General features: G+C 53.6%; 1 protein-coding gene across 4 annotated transcripts; it reads right to left on the reverse strand.

Moving 5' to 3' along the window:
* Window positions 1–251: 251 nt before the first annotated feature.
* On the reverse strand, window positions 252–13,250 carry Unc93b1 (unc-93 homolog B1, TLR signaling regulator). 4 transcript variants are annotated; one of them, XM_008846287.3, is made up of 11 exons: window positions 13,093–13,250; window positions 12,625–12,766; window positions 12,139–12,292; window positions 9,546–9,707; window positions 9,204–9,336; window positions 8,817–8,910; window positions 8,228–8,352; window positions 7,260–7,442; window positions 6,368–6,641; window positions 3,019–3,137; window positions 252–928 (listed from the first exon to the last, which is right to left on the reverse strand). In XM_008846287.3, exons 1-11 carry the CDS (start codon window positions 13,186–13,188, stop codon window positions 617–619), a joined length of 1,794 nt encoding a protein of 597 aa, XP_008844509.1. In that variant the 5' UTR covers window positions 13,189–13,250; the 3' UTR covers window positions 252–616. The 4 variants fall into 4 exon arrangements, with proteins under 4 accessions (XP_008844509.1, XP_008844510.1, XP_029425868.1 ...); XM_017801410.2 differs by having other exon boundaries at window positions 621–928; window positions 3,009–3,137; XM_008846288.3 differs by lacking the exon at window positions 12,625–12,766 and having other exon boundaries at window positions 13,093–13,228.
* Between the last annotated feature and the right edge of the window lie 117 nt (window positions 13,251–13,367).

The raw sequence follows: 13,367 nt of genomic DNA on the forward strand, positions 1-13,367 counted from the left end.
TCCTGTTTTCTAGGCTCTTCTGAGGTCTCTGTGAGCCATTCCTGTGACCCATCTCTCCTGAGTGGGTGAGGTGCAGCTGGTGGGTCGGGGAGGGGGTGAGGCCTGGGAGGAGAGACAGTTTCTGGGCAGGGCTTAGAAGGGATGCCTCCCAGCTGGGGTGACTGGACCCTCCTCACAATCAACCAAGGATTCTGCTCTGTGGGGAGGGGTGGGGAACTGGGGCAGGGTCAACCAGAACACCCCAGACCCTCTTTAGACAATATAAAACTTTATTATTCATTACCTCTCTATATAAAAAAGTGTACCTTTGGGCAGACCTGGGGTAGAAAGAGCAAAGTTCGAGTCAAAGGCTGTCCACACCCATAGCAACAGAGGCAGAAGGGAGTGACCTGGGGGTGTGGCTTGCAGGGGAGTGACCTTGCTGTTCCAGGCTGGGACTTGCAGGGCAGGGGTCCTGGAGGGCAGCCTGACCTCCTAGTGGAGAGGGTTAAGGAACTTCCAGGTAACCCCAGGCTCTGGGACAGATCAGAGGGGGACCTTCAATGCAAGACATGGGAAACTGAGGCAGGAGAGTAGGAGGGCTGCGTTAGAGGGTAAGGCGGACTCCTGAGGTTCCTCACTGCTCCTCAGGCCCATCACTACCCAGTGCCTGTTCATAGGGGCAGGGCCTGCGGCAAGGACCTGCAGGCTCAGTGCCCACGGGCCCGGCCGGCACCTCCTCCTCCGCGCAGTCCCCCTGGCCGTGCTTGCTTTCTGTGTCACTTTCATCCGAGTTGTCCTCCTCCAGGTAGCGGTAACCCCGAACTTTGTGCTGGGGTCGAGGAATGCGTGGCTGACGTGGGGTCAGACCCTGCCGCAACTTCTGCTCCATCCACAGGTACGAGGTCACAGCGGCCACCAGGGTCACCAGCAACACTGCTAGTTTGACCTGGAAGAAAGGTTACGGTGAGGAGACTCCTTTACCCATTTCCACTTCGGACTCTGTCCACAAGTTCTCCTCTGGGTCCTACCTCCCCGACCCCAGGAGCCTCCTGTCACCTACCTTCTGGCCCTCACCTTCCTCCCAGCCTTCCCCACCAGGTTTCCCAGGCAACCTCTGGGAACAAGGCTCAAATCTCAACAATTGTCTGTTAAAGTCACCAAACTCAGCCTGGCCTGTTTTAGGACCTGAAAAGGTCTGGTATGATAATCTCTTTGCTTCCCTCTGCCTGGCAAAGAAAGGTTGAGGGCTGATAAAGTCTGGAAACAAGTCTGACTCCTCTGGACCATGGTTAAATCATTTTTCTGTCTTCTAAACACAGTAGGACCCATGAAATGGAGGGATTCCCAAGAGTTCAAGGCCAGCCTGGGCTACCTAGTGAGATCAAAGACAGCTGGGGCTACATTTTGAGACAGTGTCTCACAAAAACCAAAACTACAGCAAAAATCTACTACAATAAGGCTGGTGACACTTTCCAGTCTTTCTTTTTTCAAGTTCTGGGATGAGCTATGTACACGTTTATATGTGCTAGGAAGTGCTCTACCCCGAGCTGTGCTCCCACTTCCTTTCCAGACATTCTGACTGTGATCCAGTCAGAAACCATTGTGCACATATTTGTGTGCATATTTTCTATTCTATTTCACTTTTAAAGTTTTATTTACTTTAATTTTTTATGTGTATGAGTAAGTGTTTGCCTGCATGTATGTGCACCACGTATGTGCAGTGCTCAAAGAGGCCGGAAGAGGGCGTCAGATCTGGAATTACAGATGGTTGTTAGCCTCCATATAGGTGCTGGGAATCTAACCCAGGTCCTCTGCAAGAACAGCAAGTGCTCTTAATTGCTGAGTTATCTCTCCTGCCCCTCTATTTCACATTTTAAAAACGTTGCTCATTTTCAACTAGGGACATCTTATTCAAGGATAGCTGCTATGAACCTGAGCAGAGTGTTTCTTAACCTCACAAAGTGTTTAAAAAAGGGAATCAAGTGAACTTGTGGCAATGGTAGCATCGAGCACAAGACCCATGTCAACTCAATTAGACAAGGGCCCAGAGTGGCTCAAGAGATGCGGGTGGCAGGCCAGCCCTCGCCTGAGAAGTGTTGGAGACTGATTACTGCTGGGTGAGGAGGGTAGAACTTCCTTAATATCTATAGACAGGCTGAATAGACTCCAGTGGATAAACTTGCACCAAAAGACATCTGGGTAGAATGCTTGACTGGATGGGACTTAACATGTATGGCAGACTATGTGAGGCCCAGTGGACGGGGGTACGGACGGGGAGGGTCTTAATTTGATTAAGAACTGTTGTATGAAATGTACAAAATCTCAATTAAAAAATATTTTTAAAAAATGTTGCCAGGAGTGGTGGCGCACGCCTTTAATTCCAGCACTCGGGAGGCAGAGGCAGGTGGATCTCTGTGAGTTCGAGGCCAGCCTGGTCTACACAGTGAGTTCCAGGCCAGCTGGGGCTACAGGGAGACCGTGTCTCAAAATGACACACACAAAAAAATGTTGCTCAAAGGTGGGCAAGTTAGTACATACCAGAACACAGAAGACTGAGGTAGGATGAGTTCAAGGTCAGTTTGGGCTCCTTTCAGACTCAGATCCAAAGAAACAAACAGAACAAAACATGTGGGTCAGGACGTGCTAAAATGACCCGCTGGGGTTGGAGAGTAAACTGTAGACTCAGTGGTAGAGTGCTTGTGTACATGGGCCTGGGTTCCACGTCTAGTGCCATAAAGAAGCAACAAAAACAACAGAACATAAAACCACCAGGGAGGCTCAGGGCATCCAGCAGCTGATGCGCAGGTGACCAGACGACACACGGCTCAGATGCACAAGGAAAGACCAAAGTATGAATCCCTTTAGATAGAGGCTAGCGGGTGAGGCAGTAAGTGGGGTGCTGGGTTAGGGGGACCCCATGAACTAAGGTACTCTAGGCTCAATGTCTGACCCTTGGGAAGTGGTACCTTTTAGAGGGCTATAAAGAAAGGAGCTGTTTTCTGGTGAGACATGGGGCCCGTACTCACAGCATCTCACCTTCATGGGCAGGCTGGAGCCCAGGTACACAACAAAGATGGCCACGGCCTGCCACCAATGATAGATGGTGAAGATGAAGTCCTGCCTCTCCTTGTCCTCATATAGGATCCCTAGGAGCGCTGTAAGCAGATGGGACAGGTAAGGGTTGAGATGGGTAAGGGTCACCAGTGCCCAGGGCTGCTGATCTCCAGCCCGAGGCTCTTCCAAGGCCTTGTGCCTTGGCTCTCTCCACCTGAGTACCTAGGGACTATGCACTGATCCTTGCCTGCCCCCTAGTGGAAACTTTGGTTACTACGCTGTCAGGATGTGGCTGCAGCAGGTGCAGGCTGACCTCCACTGGGGACACAGGTGAGGTGACTTCAGGAAAGGAAAGCTTTATGTTCAAGCACCTGCCTTTGACCCCAGGCACACAACATGGCAAGTGTTCAGTTGCTCTTCTCTCCCTCACCAGGGGCTTGGAGAACAAACACAGAGATCAACTTTCTACAACTCAAAGCCGAAGTGTAGGAGAGAGGGGCTTGTTTCCTGAAGAATCATTTCAAGGAGGTGGAGGAAGAGCACTGGACAAAGTCATGGCTCCCAGCATTCAGGACTGGAAGGTTCAGGGTTTCAAATGCTGGCTCTACAGGTGATTTGGGGTGAGGCACTTAATCCCCAACACTGATTTTCCCAACTGTGAAACGAGCTTACATATATTGCATGTTGGGTTAGGAAGCTCTAAAGTAAGAAAGCCACACAGCACCTGACAGGCAGTGGGAGCCACTGCTATTGACATCTTTGCCAGGCTCAGGACGTGAGCACTCCCACCTGGGGCCCAGGAGTGACAGTGAAACCCGTCAACAGCATAGGACAGGACCATCAGAATAGGGGCCAACAAGGGTCACTGACACAGCTGTGGCCATGTGAACCAGCTGCGTGTCACTATCATGTGCCCACCTGAAACCAGACAGTTCTACACAGCTAGAGCCTGGCCCACCCAGCCTTCTGCAGGCAGGACCCCTTTCTCACGTCTACATAGTAAGACCCTGTCTCAAAAAAAATAAGTAAATAGAAGTAAAAAAAATTACAATGAAGAGAAGAAAAGGGACGGAGTCAGTTCTGCACCTGGACCTGGAACGTGGGCCGGACACCTGCCCCTCTAAGGGCCTGCTATCCTCTCCTAGTGCCCCAGAAACAATTCAACACAGACCTCGACTGCTGCCATATGGGTGTTTTTAAAGATCTATCTATCATTCCATCCATCCATCCATCTATCATCTATCTATCTATCTATCTATCTATCATCTATTTAAGCCTGCCTCTGCCTCCCGAGTGCTGGGATTAAAGGCGTGCACCACCATGCCCGGCTTTAAGATTTATTTTTAAGAAAAGGGGGGCAGGCGTAGCAGTGGATGCCTTTAATGCCAGCACTCAGGAGGTAGAGACAAGCAGCTCTCTGGAGAACCAGGACAGCCAGGTCTACATATCAAGTTCCAGGACAGCCAGGGCCACAAGGAGACCCTGTCTCAAAAATAACAACAGGGGCTGGAGAGATGGCTCGCCAGTTAAGACCACTGACTGCTTTTGCAAAGGACCCATGTTCGGTTCCCAGTACCCACATGTAAGCTAACAACCATCTGTAATTCCAGTTCAAGGGAATCTGATGCCCTTCTGTTCTCCATGGGCATTGCACGGATGTGGTTCACTTACATACTTGTAGACAAAACATTCATACATAAAAATAAAATAAAACGTAAAAAATTGTAAAATATTATTATTATTATTTTGTCTTTTTGAGACAGAGTCTCCCTGTAGCCCCAGCTGTCCTGGAACTCACCATGTAGACCAGGCTGGCCTTGAACTCACAGAGATCCACCTGCCTCTGCCTCCCAAGTGCTGGGATTAAAGGCATGTGCCACCACGCCCGGCTGTTTATTTTTATGTGTATAAGTGTTATGCCTACATGTATGTAAGTGCACTATGTACATGCACTGCCTGAGGAGGCCAGAAGAGGGTGTCAGAGCCCTTAGAACTGGCGTTATAAATGGTTGTTAGCCACCATGTGGGTGCTGGGAACTGAACCTGGGTCCTCTGAAAGAGTAGCCAGTGCTCTTAACCACTGAGCCATCACTCCAGCCCCCAAATAAAAATGATTTTTACGGGCCAGACGTGGTGGCCCACGCTTTTAGTCCCAGTACTTGGGAGGCAGAGGCAGGTGGATCTCTGTGAGTTCAAGGCCAGCCTGGTCTACATAGTGAGTTCCAGGACAGCTGGGGCTACAGGGAGACCCTGTCTCAAAAAGACCAAAAAAAATTTTTTTTAAACAACAAAAAGGTAAAAAGATTTATTTAGTGGCTGGAGAGATGGCTCAGCAGTTAAGAGCACTGACTTTTCTTGCAGAGGAACCGAGTTCAATTCCCAGTACCATCTATAACTCCAGTTCCAAGGGATCCAACACCCTTTTCTGGCCTCTGCAGGCATTGCTCTCATGTGTTGCATGACATGGGCACACTTACATACATGCAGGCAATACACTCATATGCATAAATAAAAAATAAATAAAATATTTTTAAAAAGATTTATTTAACTTTTGTTTTATTTATTTTTATGTGTATGAATGTTTTGCCTACATATATGTAAGTGCACCTGTGTCACGCAAAGCCTGTGGAGGCCAGAAGAGGGCACCAGATCCCCTGAAACTGGGCTACAGGTGGTTGTTAGCTGCCCTTTGGGTGCTGCGTACTGAACCCATATCCTCTACAGGAGCAGTCAGTGCTCTTAACTGCTGAGCCATCTCTCCAGCCCAGATTAATTTTTATTTGTGTGTGAGTGTGTGTGTATGTATGTATGTGTGTGTGTGTCTGTGTGTGTATGCCATGAGTATGGGTTCCCACAGAGGCCAGAAGAGGATATCAGATCCCCTGGAGCTGGAGTTACAGGTGGTTGGGAGCCACCTTAAGTGGGTGCTGGGAACTGAACCACCTCTGGTCCTCTTAACCACTGAGTCACTTCTGCTCCAGCCCTGGTATGTGTTTTTACATACCAAGCCTGTTCACAGACTCCACATCCACCCTGTGTATCCACAAGATCTCACACAGGTCCTCTCAATGAGACACCCACCTTGAATGTCCACAGAATGTCTGCAGCATGGAACTCCTACACTCCTCCAGGGTGTCATGGGACTTCCCCATCTGCTTAGTATCCACAGGACTCCTTCCACCCCAAGCTGTCCTCAGCAGTCCCTGTCTATCAGGTCCACGGAACACCATGGCAGATCCTGCGTCCATGGGATGTCAACCCCCACAAGCCACCTACAGGTGGCCACACATGAACCCCCATAAGCCACCCCAGCATCCACAGCTGTACTCACTGCTCAGTCCCATCTTGTTCAGGCCACTGCCCACACCCCAGAGGGCGGCTACTGCATAGAGGATCCAGCTGTGTTTCAGGACCCGAGGCACAGGGGCCCAGAAAAAGAGGCTGAATGTGAGCAGCAGGTGCAGCCCCACCCCAGCCACCAGAGGTACAGAACGTGGCAGCCACAATCCAAGCAGACCCAGGACAGAGGCAGCTGAGGCACCCAGGCTGTAAGCTATGAGCAGGTAGGCCAGCCGCTCCAGTCCCACGGAGCACACTCCGTAGCTCTGAGGAGGAGAGTACCAGAGGTCAGGTGGCCCAGGCCCTGGCCCTCCCCACACCAGATAACATGTTAGTCTCCTGCCCTCTCCCGACCTCTTGGTGCTAACTCCCTGAAAACCTGGTAGAAAGGGATGGAGACGATCCAAAAATGTTTGGACTGTGTCTGCAGACACCAAGGGCTCTGCTCCCCAACCATGCTCCACAGATGTCATCCATGTTTAACTACAAAAAACCTTAAAATGGGGGCTGGAGAGATGGTTCGGTGGTTGAGAGCACTGGCTTTTCTTGCAGAAGACCCAGGTTCGAATCCCAGCACCCACATGGCGGCTAACAACCATCTGTAACTCCAGTTCCAGGGGATCCAATGCCTCTCCTGTCCTCTGTGGGTACTGCACGACACTTACACACATACAGACGTAACACTCACACATAATTTAAAAAAAAAAAAAAAAAAACACCTTAAAATGACTTGTCCAAGGTAAAGGGCAATGAGGGAAGAGAGAAACGGAGGGAAGTATTTAGGACATACTTGCACACATGCATACTCGTATTTTCTGTTCGTCTGAAATTAAGACTAGCCAGACGCCTTATCTTAGGGGCAACCCCCGGCAGGCTGTACCTACCAGGCCGATACCAGTGCAGGCAAAGAGCACCTCGAAGCCGCTGTAGATAAAAAAGGGCACCAGGTGGCGCAAGCGGAAGTCACGCATGTGTTTGAAGGGCAACTGGAAGATGTTGCCCCAGCCCACGCTGCGCAGGTCGATCTCCTCCGTGGGCCGGTAAGCCGCGCCACACAGGCCCAGCACCTGCGGACAGGGGCGGTGATGGGATGAGCCAGACGTCCCCAGGCCTGCAGTGCAACCCCAGGCCTGCAACCCCAGGCCTGCAGTGCAACCCCGGGCCTGCAGTGCAACCCCAGGCCTGCAACCCCAGGCCTGCAGTGCAACCCCGGGCCTGCAGTGCAACCCCAGGCCTGCAACCCCAGGCCTGCAGTGCAACCCCAGGCCTGCAACCCCAGGCCTGCAACCCCAGGGAGGCCCCGCCCCCAAACACACCACCCCGAAGTCTCCTTCCCAGACTACCCACAAGGCTTCAGTCTAATGGGCCCTCCCCAGACACACCCACAGGCCTGAGCCTTGCCTGGCTGCATTCCCCTTCGCCCGGCCTCTCCACCTAGGCCACGCCCTTATCTAGGCCACGCCCCCTTGTCACGCCCCCTGCCCTCCAGCGCTGCCCTCAGGCCCACGCACTTTCCAGCACTGCATTCCCCTTCGCCCGGCCTCTCCACCTAGGCCACGCCCTTATCTCGGCCACGCCCCCTGTCACGCCCCCTGCCCTCCAGCGCTGCCCTCAGGCCCACGCACTTTCCAGCCCAGGATTCTGGACGGAGCTCCGAGTCTCCTCCCAGGTCACAACCAGCTCTCCCTCTCGTCCCATCTCCAGCCTTGATCCATAGGCATCAGCCAGATCCAGAATCCAGTCCTGACTCTTAAGCTCCTAGGCTGCAACCTGACCTGACCCCACCGTGCAAGCCCTGGAGGGAGCGAACGGCTTGCTCCCACCGCCTCCTCCCCACCATCCCGAGCCGCACCACCAGCATGGCCAGGAAGGCCACCGCCATGAGCACGCTCTCCACCGCTATGAGGTTTCGGCTACGCGGCAGCGTCCGCAGAACCGTCTTGTTGAAGCCAGTCAGGATGCCGTGGCTCTTAGTGCCTGGGAAGGGTGGGTGGACAGGCATCGTGAGACACAATATAAGGGTATACAGCCACCAGGACACAGAGGAGGTGGGGCAGGGGGGCAGGCAAGGGCTCTTCCAGCAAGGTCCTTTGAAGAGCAGATTGGGGACGGGCACCACCCACCTCCCACCTCCTTGTACTGTCTGTGCCCTGACTGTAAGGCTGGCCCTCAGGGAGATGACACTGGACAGCCCCAACCCAGAAGGCACTTCCCCCTTGCATTCTTCCCCAACACCACCCCCGGCTGCTGGTCCCACTATGGTGTGTCACATGTCTAACTTCTTATTCTTGGGCTCTGGGCCTTTCTGAACCAGAGCCACGGGATGCTGGACCTGCAGCCCCGGAACCTGAAGGGGAAGGCCCAGTGTCTACTGGGTGACTGAATGTAGGAGAAAAGCGGGCTTTTGGGACCCTCCCCTTGCCCCACCCACCAGGACTGACCGCAGCTCTGCACGTTGTACAGTGTGTGGTTCAGGTCGTACAGGTAGAAGTCCAGGAAGTAAATCATGGGCAGCTGGGCACAGGCAAAACTCAGCTGTGGGTGAGAGGGTATGTGCTCAGACACAGAACCAGACAGGAGGTGAGGTCTGGGATGAGTCTGGGCACAGCCTGAGATGGGGGAGAAGTCCTCTCAGCTCTGGGGACAGCCTAGTGCCGACAGGTCGCCCAAGGTAGGAGAACTTCCTCCTGGTCACCATAGACAAGCAGGCATCAAACAAGCAGAGCTTGACTCAGGAAACAAAGATGCCTCCCAGGGCTAGGAACTGTGGACTCCCCGGTGGAATCGGAGCATCATTCCAGCTCCCCAGTGTCCTGTGTGGCGCTCACATGGAAAAAGCTGTAGAAGATGGCTTGGAAGACCAGGAGATAGGGCGCGTGGGAGCCCCGTGGTGGTCGCTGCCGAGCCCCCTGCTCATCCTGCTCCTTGTAGTGGGAGTATTCGTAGTACTTCTGAGACATCCTGCACCACAAAGAGCAAAGGCTTTTCCCCAGCCTGCCCTCCGCCACGCCTCCACTTCCTGTACCCACAGCTACAGGCTAGTCAGCCCCAATGGGGAAACTGAGACCCAGCAGAGTAAGAGGTCTGTCTGGGGTCCCCTGGCTAAAGTTGACAGAGAAGTGGAGACTCAGGCGGCTCTTCAGCCTCTGCCCGCTGCCCACCAGGGTTACCTGGTGATGTAGTTGCCCATGGAGGCCCAGAGAGGAACGATGGCCATGCCCAGGGCTACTGCAGAGGGCACAAGTGTGTAATAACGCTCCCAGTAGTTGGTAGAGACAAAGAGGGCGTAGATACCCACGGCTAGGAACATCATCCACTTCGTACCAAAAAACCTGCACAGAGGGAGGGACACATGTACCACAGGCCTATGGACTGCGATGGCCTGAAACCAGCAGAGCCCCAGGTCCCACTTCCTGAGGCTGTGTGAGGTCGGAGGAGGCCCCAGCCCAAGACTCAAGAGCTCAAAGATGCAGTCTCAGGGACACAGACTGGCAGAGTGGCCTTCTTTCACAGCTGCATAATCCCAGCACTGGGGAGGTGGAGAAAGAGCCTCCCTCTGGCTTTCCGGCCAGCCAGTCTAGCTAATCAGTGAGCTCTAGGTTAGGTGAGAGACCCTGTCTCAGAAACTAAGCTAGGGAACTAGATGACTCTGTGGGAAAAGCACTGATGGTGTGAGTTTGATCCCGGAAATTCACATGGTGAAAAAGAAGTAAACTCCACAAGCTGATGCCTGGCTTCCACATGTCTGTACACACACACACACACACACACACACACGCGCGCGCGCGCAAACACATTAAAACATGTACCCACACACACAAAGTTCTAAAGTCTTTAAAAACAAAATAAAAATGACACAGGCCTGCTTGGGGCTGTAACTCAGTTGGTAGAGTGCTTGCCTAGCATGCATAATGTCCTAGGTTTGATTCCCAGCTCTGCATATAACTTGGCTTGGTGGTACACGCCTGTAAGCCCAGAACTGGGGAGGTAGAGTCAAAAGAGCTGAAAGTTCAAGGCCATCCTTGGCTATATATTGAGCTCAAGGCCAGTCTGGGATATATGAACAATAACAAAAAAATAATGGCAGGGCACGGTGGCACACGTCTCTAATCTCATCACTCAAAAGGCAGAAGCAGGCAAATCTCTGTGAGTTCGAGGTCAGCCTGGTCTACACAGTGAGTGCCAGGTCAGCCAGGGCTACATAGTGAGACCCTGTCTTAAAAAGGGAGGAGGAGGGGCTGGAGAGATGGTTCAGCTGTTAAGAACACTGGTTGTTCTTGCAGAAGACCCAGGTTCAAATCCCAGCACCCACATGGCAGCTAACAACTGTCCATAACTCTAGTCCCAGGGGATCTGACAGCCTCTTCTGACCTCCGCCGGCATTGCACAACACAGGTACACTTTCCTACATGCAGGCAATACACGCATACACATAAAATAAAAATAACAAAATTTTTTAAAAAGTGGGGAGGGGAGGAGGACTAGAGAGGACTGGCTCAGCAGTTAAGAGCACTGGTTGCTTTTGCAGAGGACCTGGGTTTGATTCCCAGCACCTACATGGCAGCCAGCTGTAACTTCAGCTCCAGGGGAATCTGATGCCCTCTTTTGACCTCCTAGGGCACTGCATGACAGGGATGCACTTACATCCATGAAGGCAATACACTCATACACATAAAATTGAAAAGTAAAACATAAATTTTTAAAAAGGAGAGGAGGTGGGGGGCAGCCAGGTATACAAATGCAGTGATGCATACCTGTAATCCCAGCTACTTGAGGGGCTGAGGTGGGAGGGTCTCTTGAGCCCAGGAGTTTGAGAATGGTCTGGGCAACATAGTGAGACCCCAACCTTCAAAAAAAAAAAAAAAAACTAAGCAAAAAGAAGCAAAGGGAGCCAGCGAGATGGCTCAGAGGGTAAAGGCACTTGCTGCCAAGCTTGATGTCCCAAGTTCAATCTATAGGACTCACATGGTGGAAGGAGAGAACTGACTTCCAAAAGTTGTCTTCTGGCCTCCATACACACACCATGGCTTGGGCTTGCTCCCCCACAAAAAAAAATAATAAGTAAAAATGTAATAAAATTTTAAAATAAAGGAAACTTTTTTTTTGGTCTTTTTTTTTTGTTTTTTGTTTTGTTTTGTTTTGTTTTGTTTTTGAGACAGGGTCTCTCTGTAGCCCCAGCTGTCCTGGAACTCACTATGTAGACCAGGCTGGCCTTGAACTCACAGGGATCCACCTGCCTCTGCCTCCCTAGTACTGGGTTTAAAGGCCTGTGCCACCACACCAGACCGGATACTTTTTTAAAGAGGGAAAAAAAAATGACAGAGGGACCCATTTACCCTGTCTACCCTTTCTAGAGTCTAGGCAGGTTGGGTGCTAAGGGGGACTTCTGCAGTGGCTAGGATACTGGATCACACACACCACCCAGGGCTCAGGCAGACCTCCAGGCCAAGCCCTTGCCCATCCAAGGTCCTTTCTGTTCTGTGAGAACTGGCCCTCAACACAGTCACAGCTGACTGGGCCAGGGCTGGGGACCTGGGCTGTGCTGACTGCTCTGGTCCCAGAGGGGACTTAACAGCTCCAGTACCCAGGTCACCGGAGCCTTCTAGAAACCAAAAGTACAGAGGAATAGGCCTGGCTCCTGCCCCAGCAGGGGCTCCCTCTTCTCTTTCTCACTCTCCCAGGCAAGCAAGGCCTCCCTCCCTGCAAAACACCAGAGCTAAAAGTCTGTGAGCCTTTGGAGGCCAGGGGACAGGGGCTTGGCACCTGATGAGCACGGGGGTGTAAAGCAGGGCAGCGATGGGCGTCACGTTGATACCCATCAGCATCTTGCTGTCGATGTCGGGCAGCCCCATGTTGCCGTATTTCACCTCCCTGTAGGTCTCATCGTAGTGCAGGATCAGCTGCATCTCCAGGAGGCCTGGGGAGGGGGGGGGGGGGTCGGGGGAATCTGTCTGGCTTCGAGCGACCCGAGCTTCCCCCTTCCATCGCCACAGGACCGGGGTAGCGGGGACAGGGCACCCACTCACCCACCTGCTGCACCTGGACTCTGGCTGGGGCGTGGGCACCCTGACCCGGCTCCCTCCACACCCATCCTCCCCTCTAGGTCCCAAGCCGGCCGTTGCAGCTGCAGTTGTGACCGCGGCCAAGGGAAGTGAAAGGGGAACAAGGCCGGCTGACCGCAGGGTTTCTCTTTCCCAGCCCGGGAGGGGGACCAGCAGGGCGCACTGGGGAGCGCGGGGCGCGTGGTACCCAGGTAGACGCCGTAGGTGAGCATGCCGGCCGCGCTGGCCGCCAGCACGTTCTTGACCACACCGAGGCGCTTGCGGCGGTAGTAGCGCCGTTCCTCCTCCTCCTCGTTGTAGTTGGGGTACGCGCCCACCAGCTCGTCCAGCTGCGGACCGCAGGACATTGGCACCCACTGCCACCCCGCGCTCCTGCGCCTCCCCTTCCCCGGCTCCGCGTCCCCCACTCCCTTGGGGTCCCCATCCCCCCAACCAGAGTCCTGGTCCCCATCCCTATTCCAGAGTCTTTGCCCCCCCCAACTCGGGGTCCCCATACACCCACTCTGGGGTCCTTGTCTCCCACTCGGGGGTCCCGATCCACCCACTCCTGGGTCCCCGTCCCTCATCCAGAGTCCAGGTCCCCCTTCCCAGGGGCTGCATCCCTCCCCTGCCCGGGTTCCTTCCCCGGGCCCCATCAGGCTCCAGCCCTGCTCACCGGAGCCTCTGGCCCATCAGGTACTCCGAATCGATCCTCATCCCCCAGGGGCCCCGCAGCCCCCGCCACTGGGTAGAGCGGCGGATCTGCCTCCATGACGGACTGCGTCCTAGGGCTTTGCAGCGCTACCCTGGGCGCCTGCGGCAGGCTGGGACTTCCTACATCTGGGACTGGCCCCATCCGGACCGCCCAGTCCTGTCCGCCCCACCCCGTGGGCCGCCTCCTCCCAGATGTGTGTGTGTGTGTGTGTGTGTGTGTGTGTGTGTGTGTGTGTG

Source organism: Nannospalax galili, unplaced genomic scaffold (genome assembly GCF_000622305.1).
Source record: "Nannospalax galili isolate Female #2095 unplaced genomic scaffold, S.galili_v1.0 scaffold1723, whole genome shotgun sequence".
NCBI lineage: Eukaryota > Metazoa > Chordata > Mammalia > Rodentia > Spalacidae > Nannospalax > Nannospalax galili.

Excerpts from the sequence above, each read along its gene's own strand:
- Unc93b1 (XM_008846287.3), bottom strand. The coding sequence starts at position 13,188 with ATGGAGGCAGATCCGCCGCTCTACCCAGTGGCGGGGGCTGCGGGGCCC. Across the intron at positions 8,911-9,203 it reads TCTTCTACAGCTTTTTCCAT|CTGAGTTTTGCCTGTGCCCA; the intron begins GTGAGCGCCACA and ends TCTCACCCACAG. Across the intron at positions 7,443-8,227 it reads CCTTCCTGGCCATGCTGGTG|GTGCTGGGCCTGTGTGGCGC; the intron begins GTGCGGCTCGGG and ends CCCTGTCCGCAG.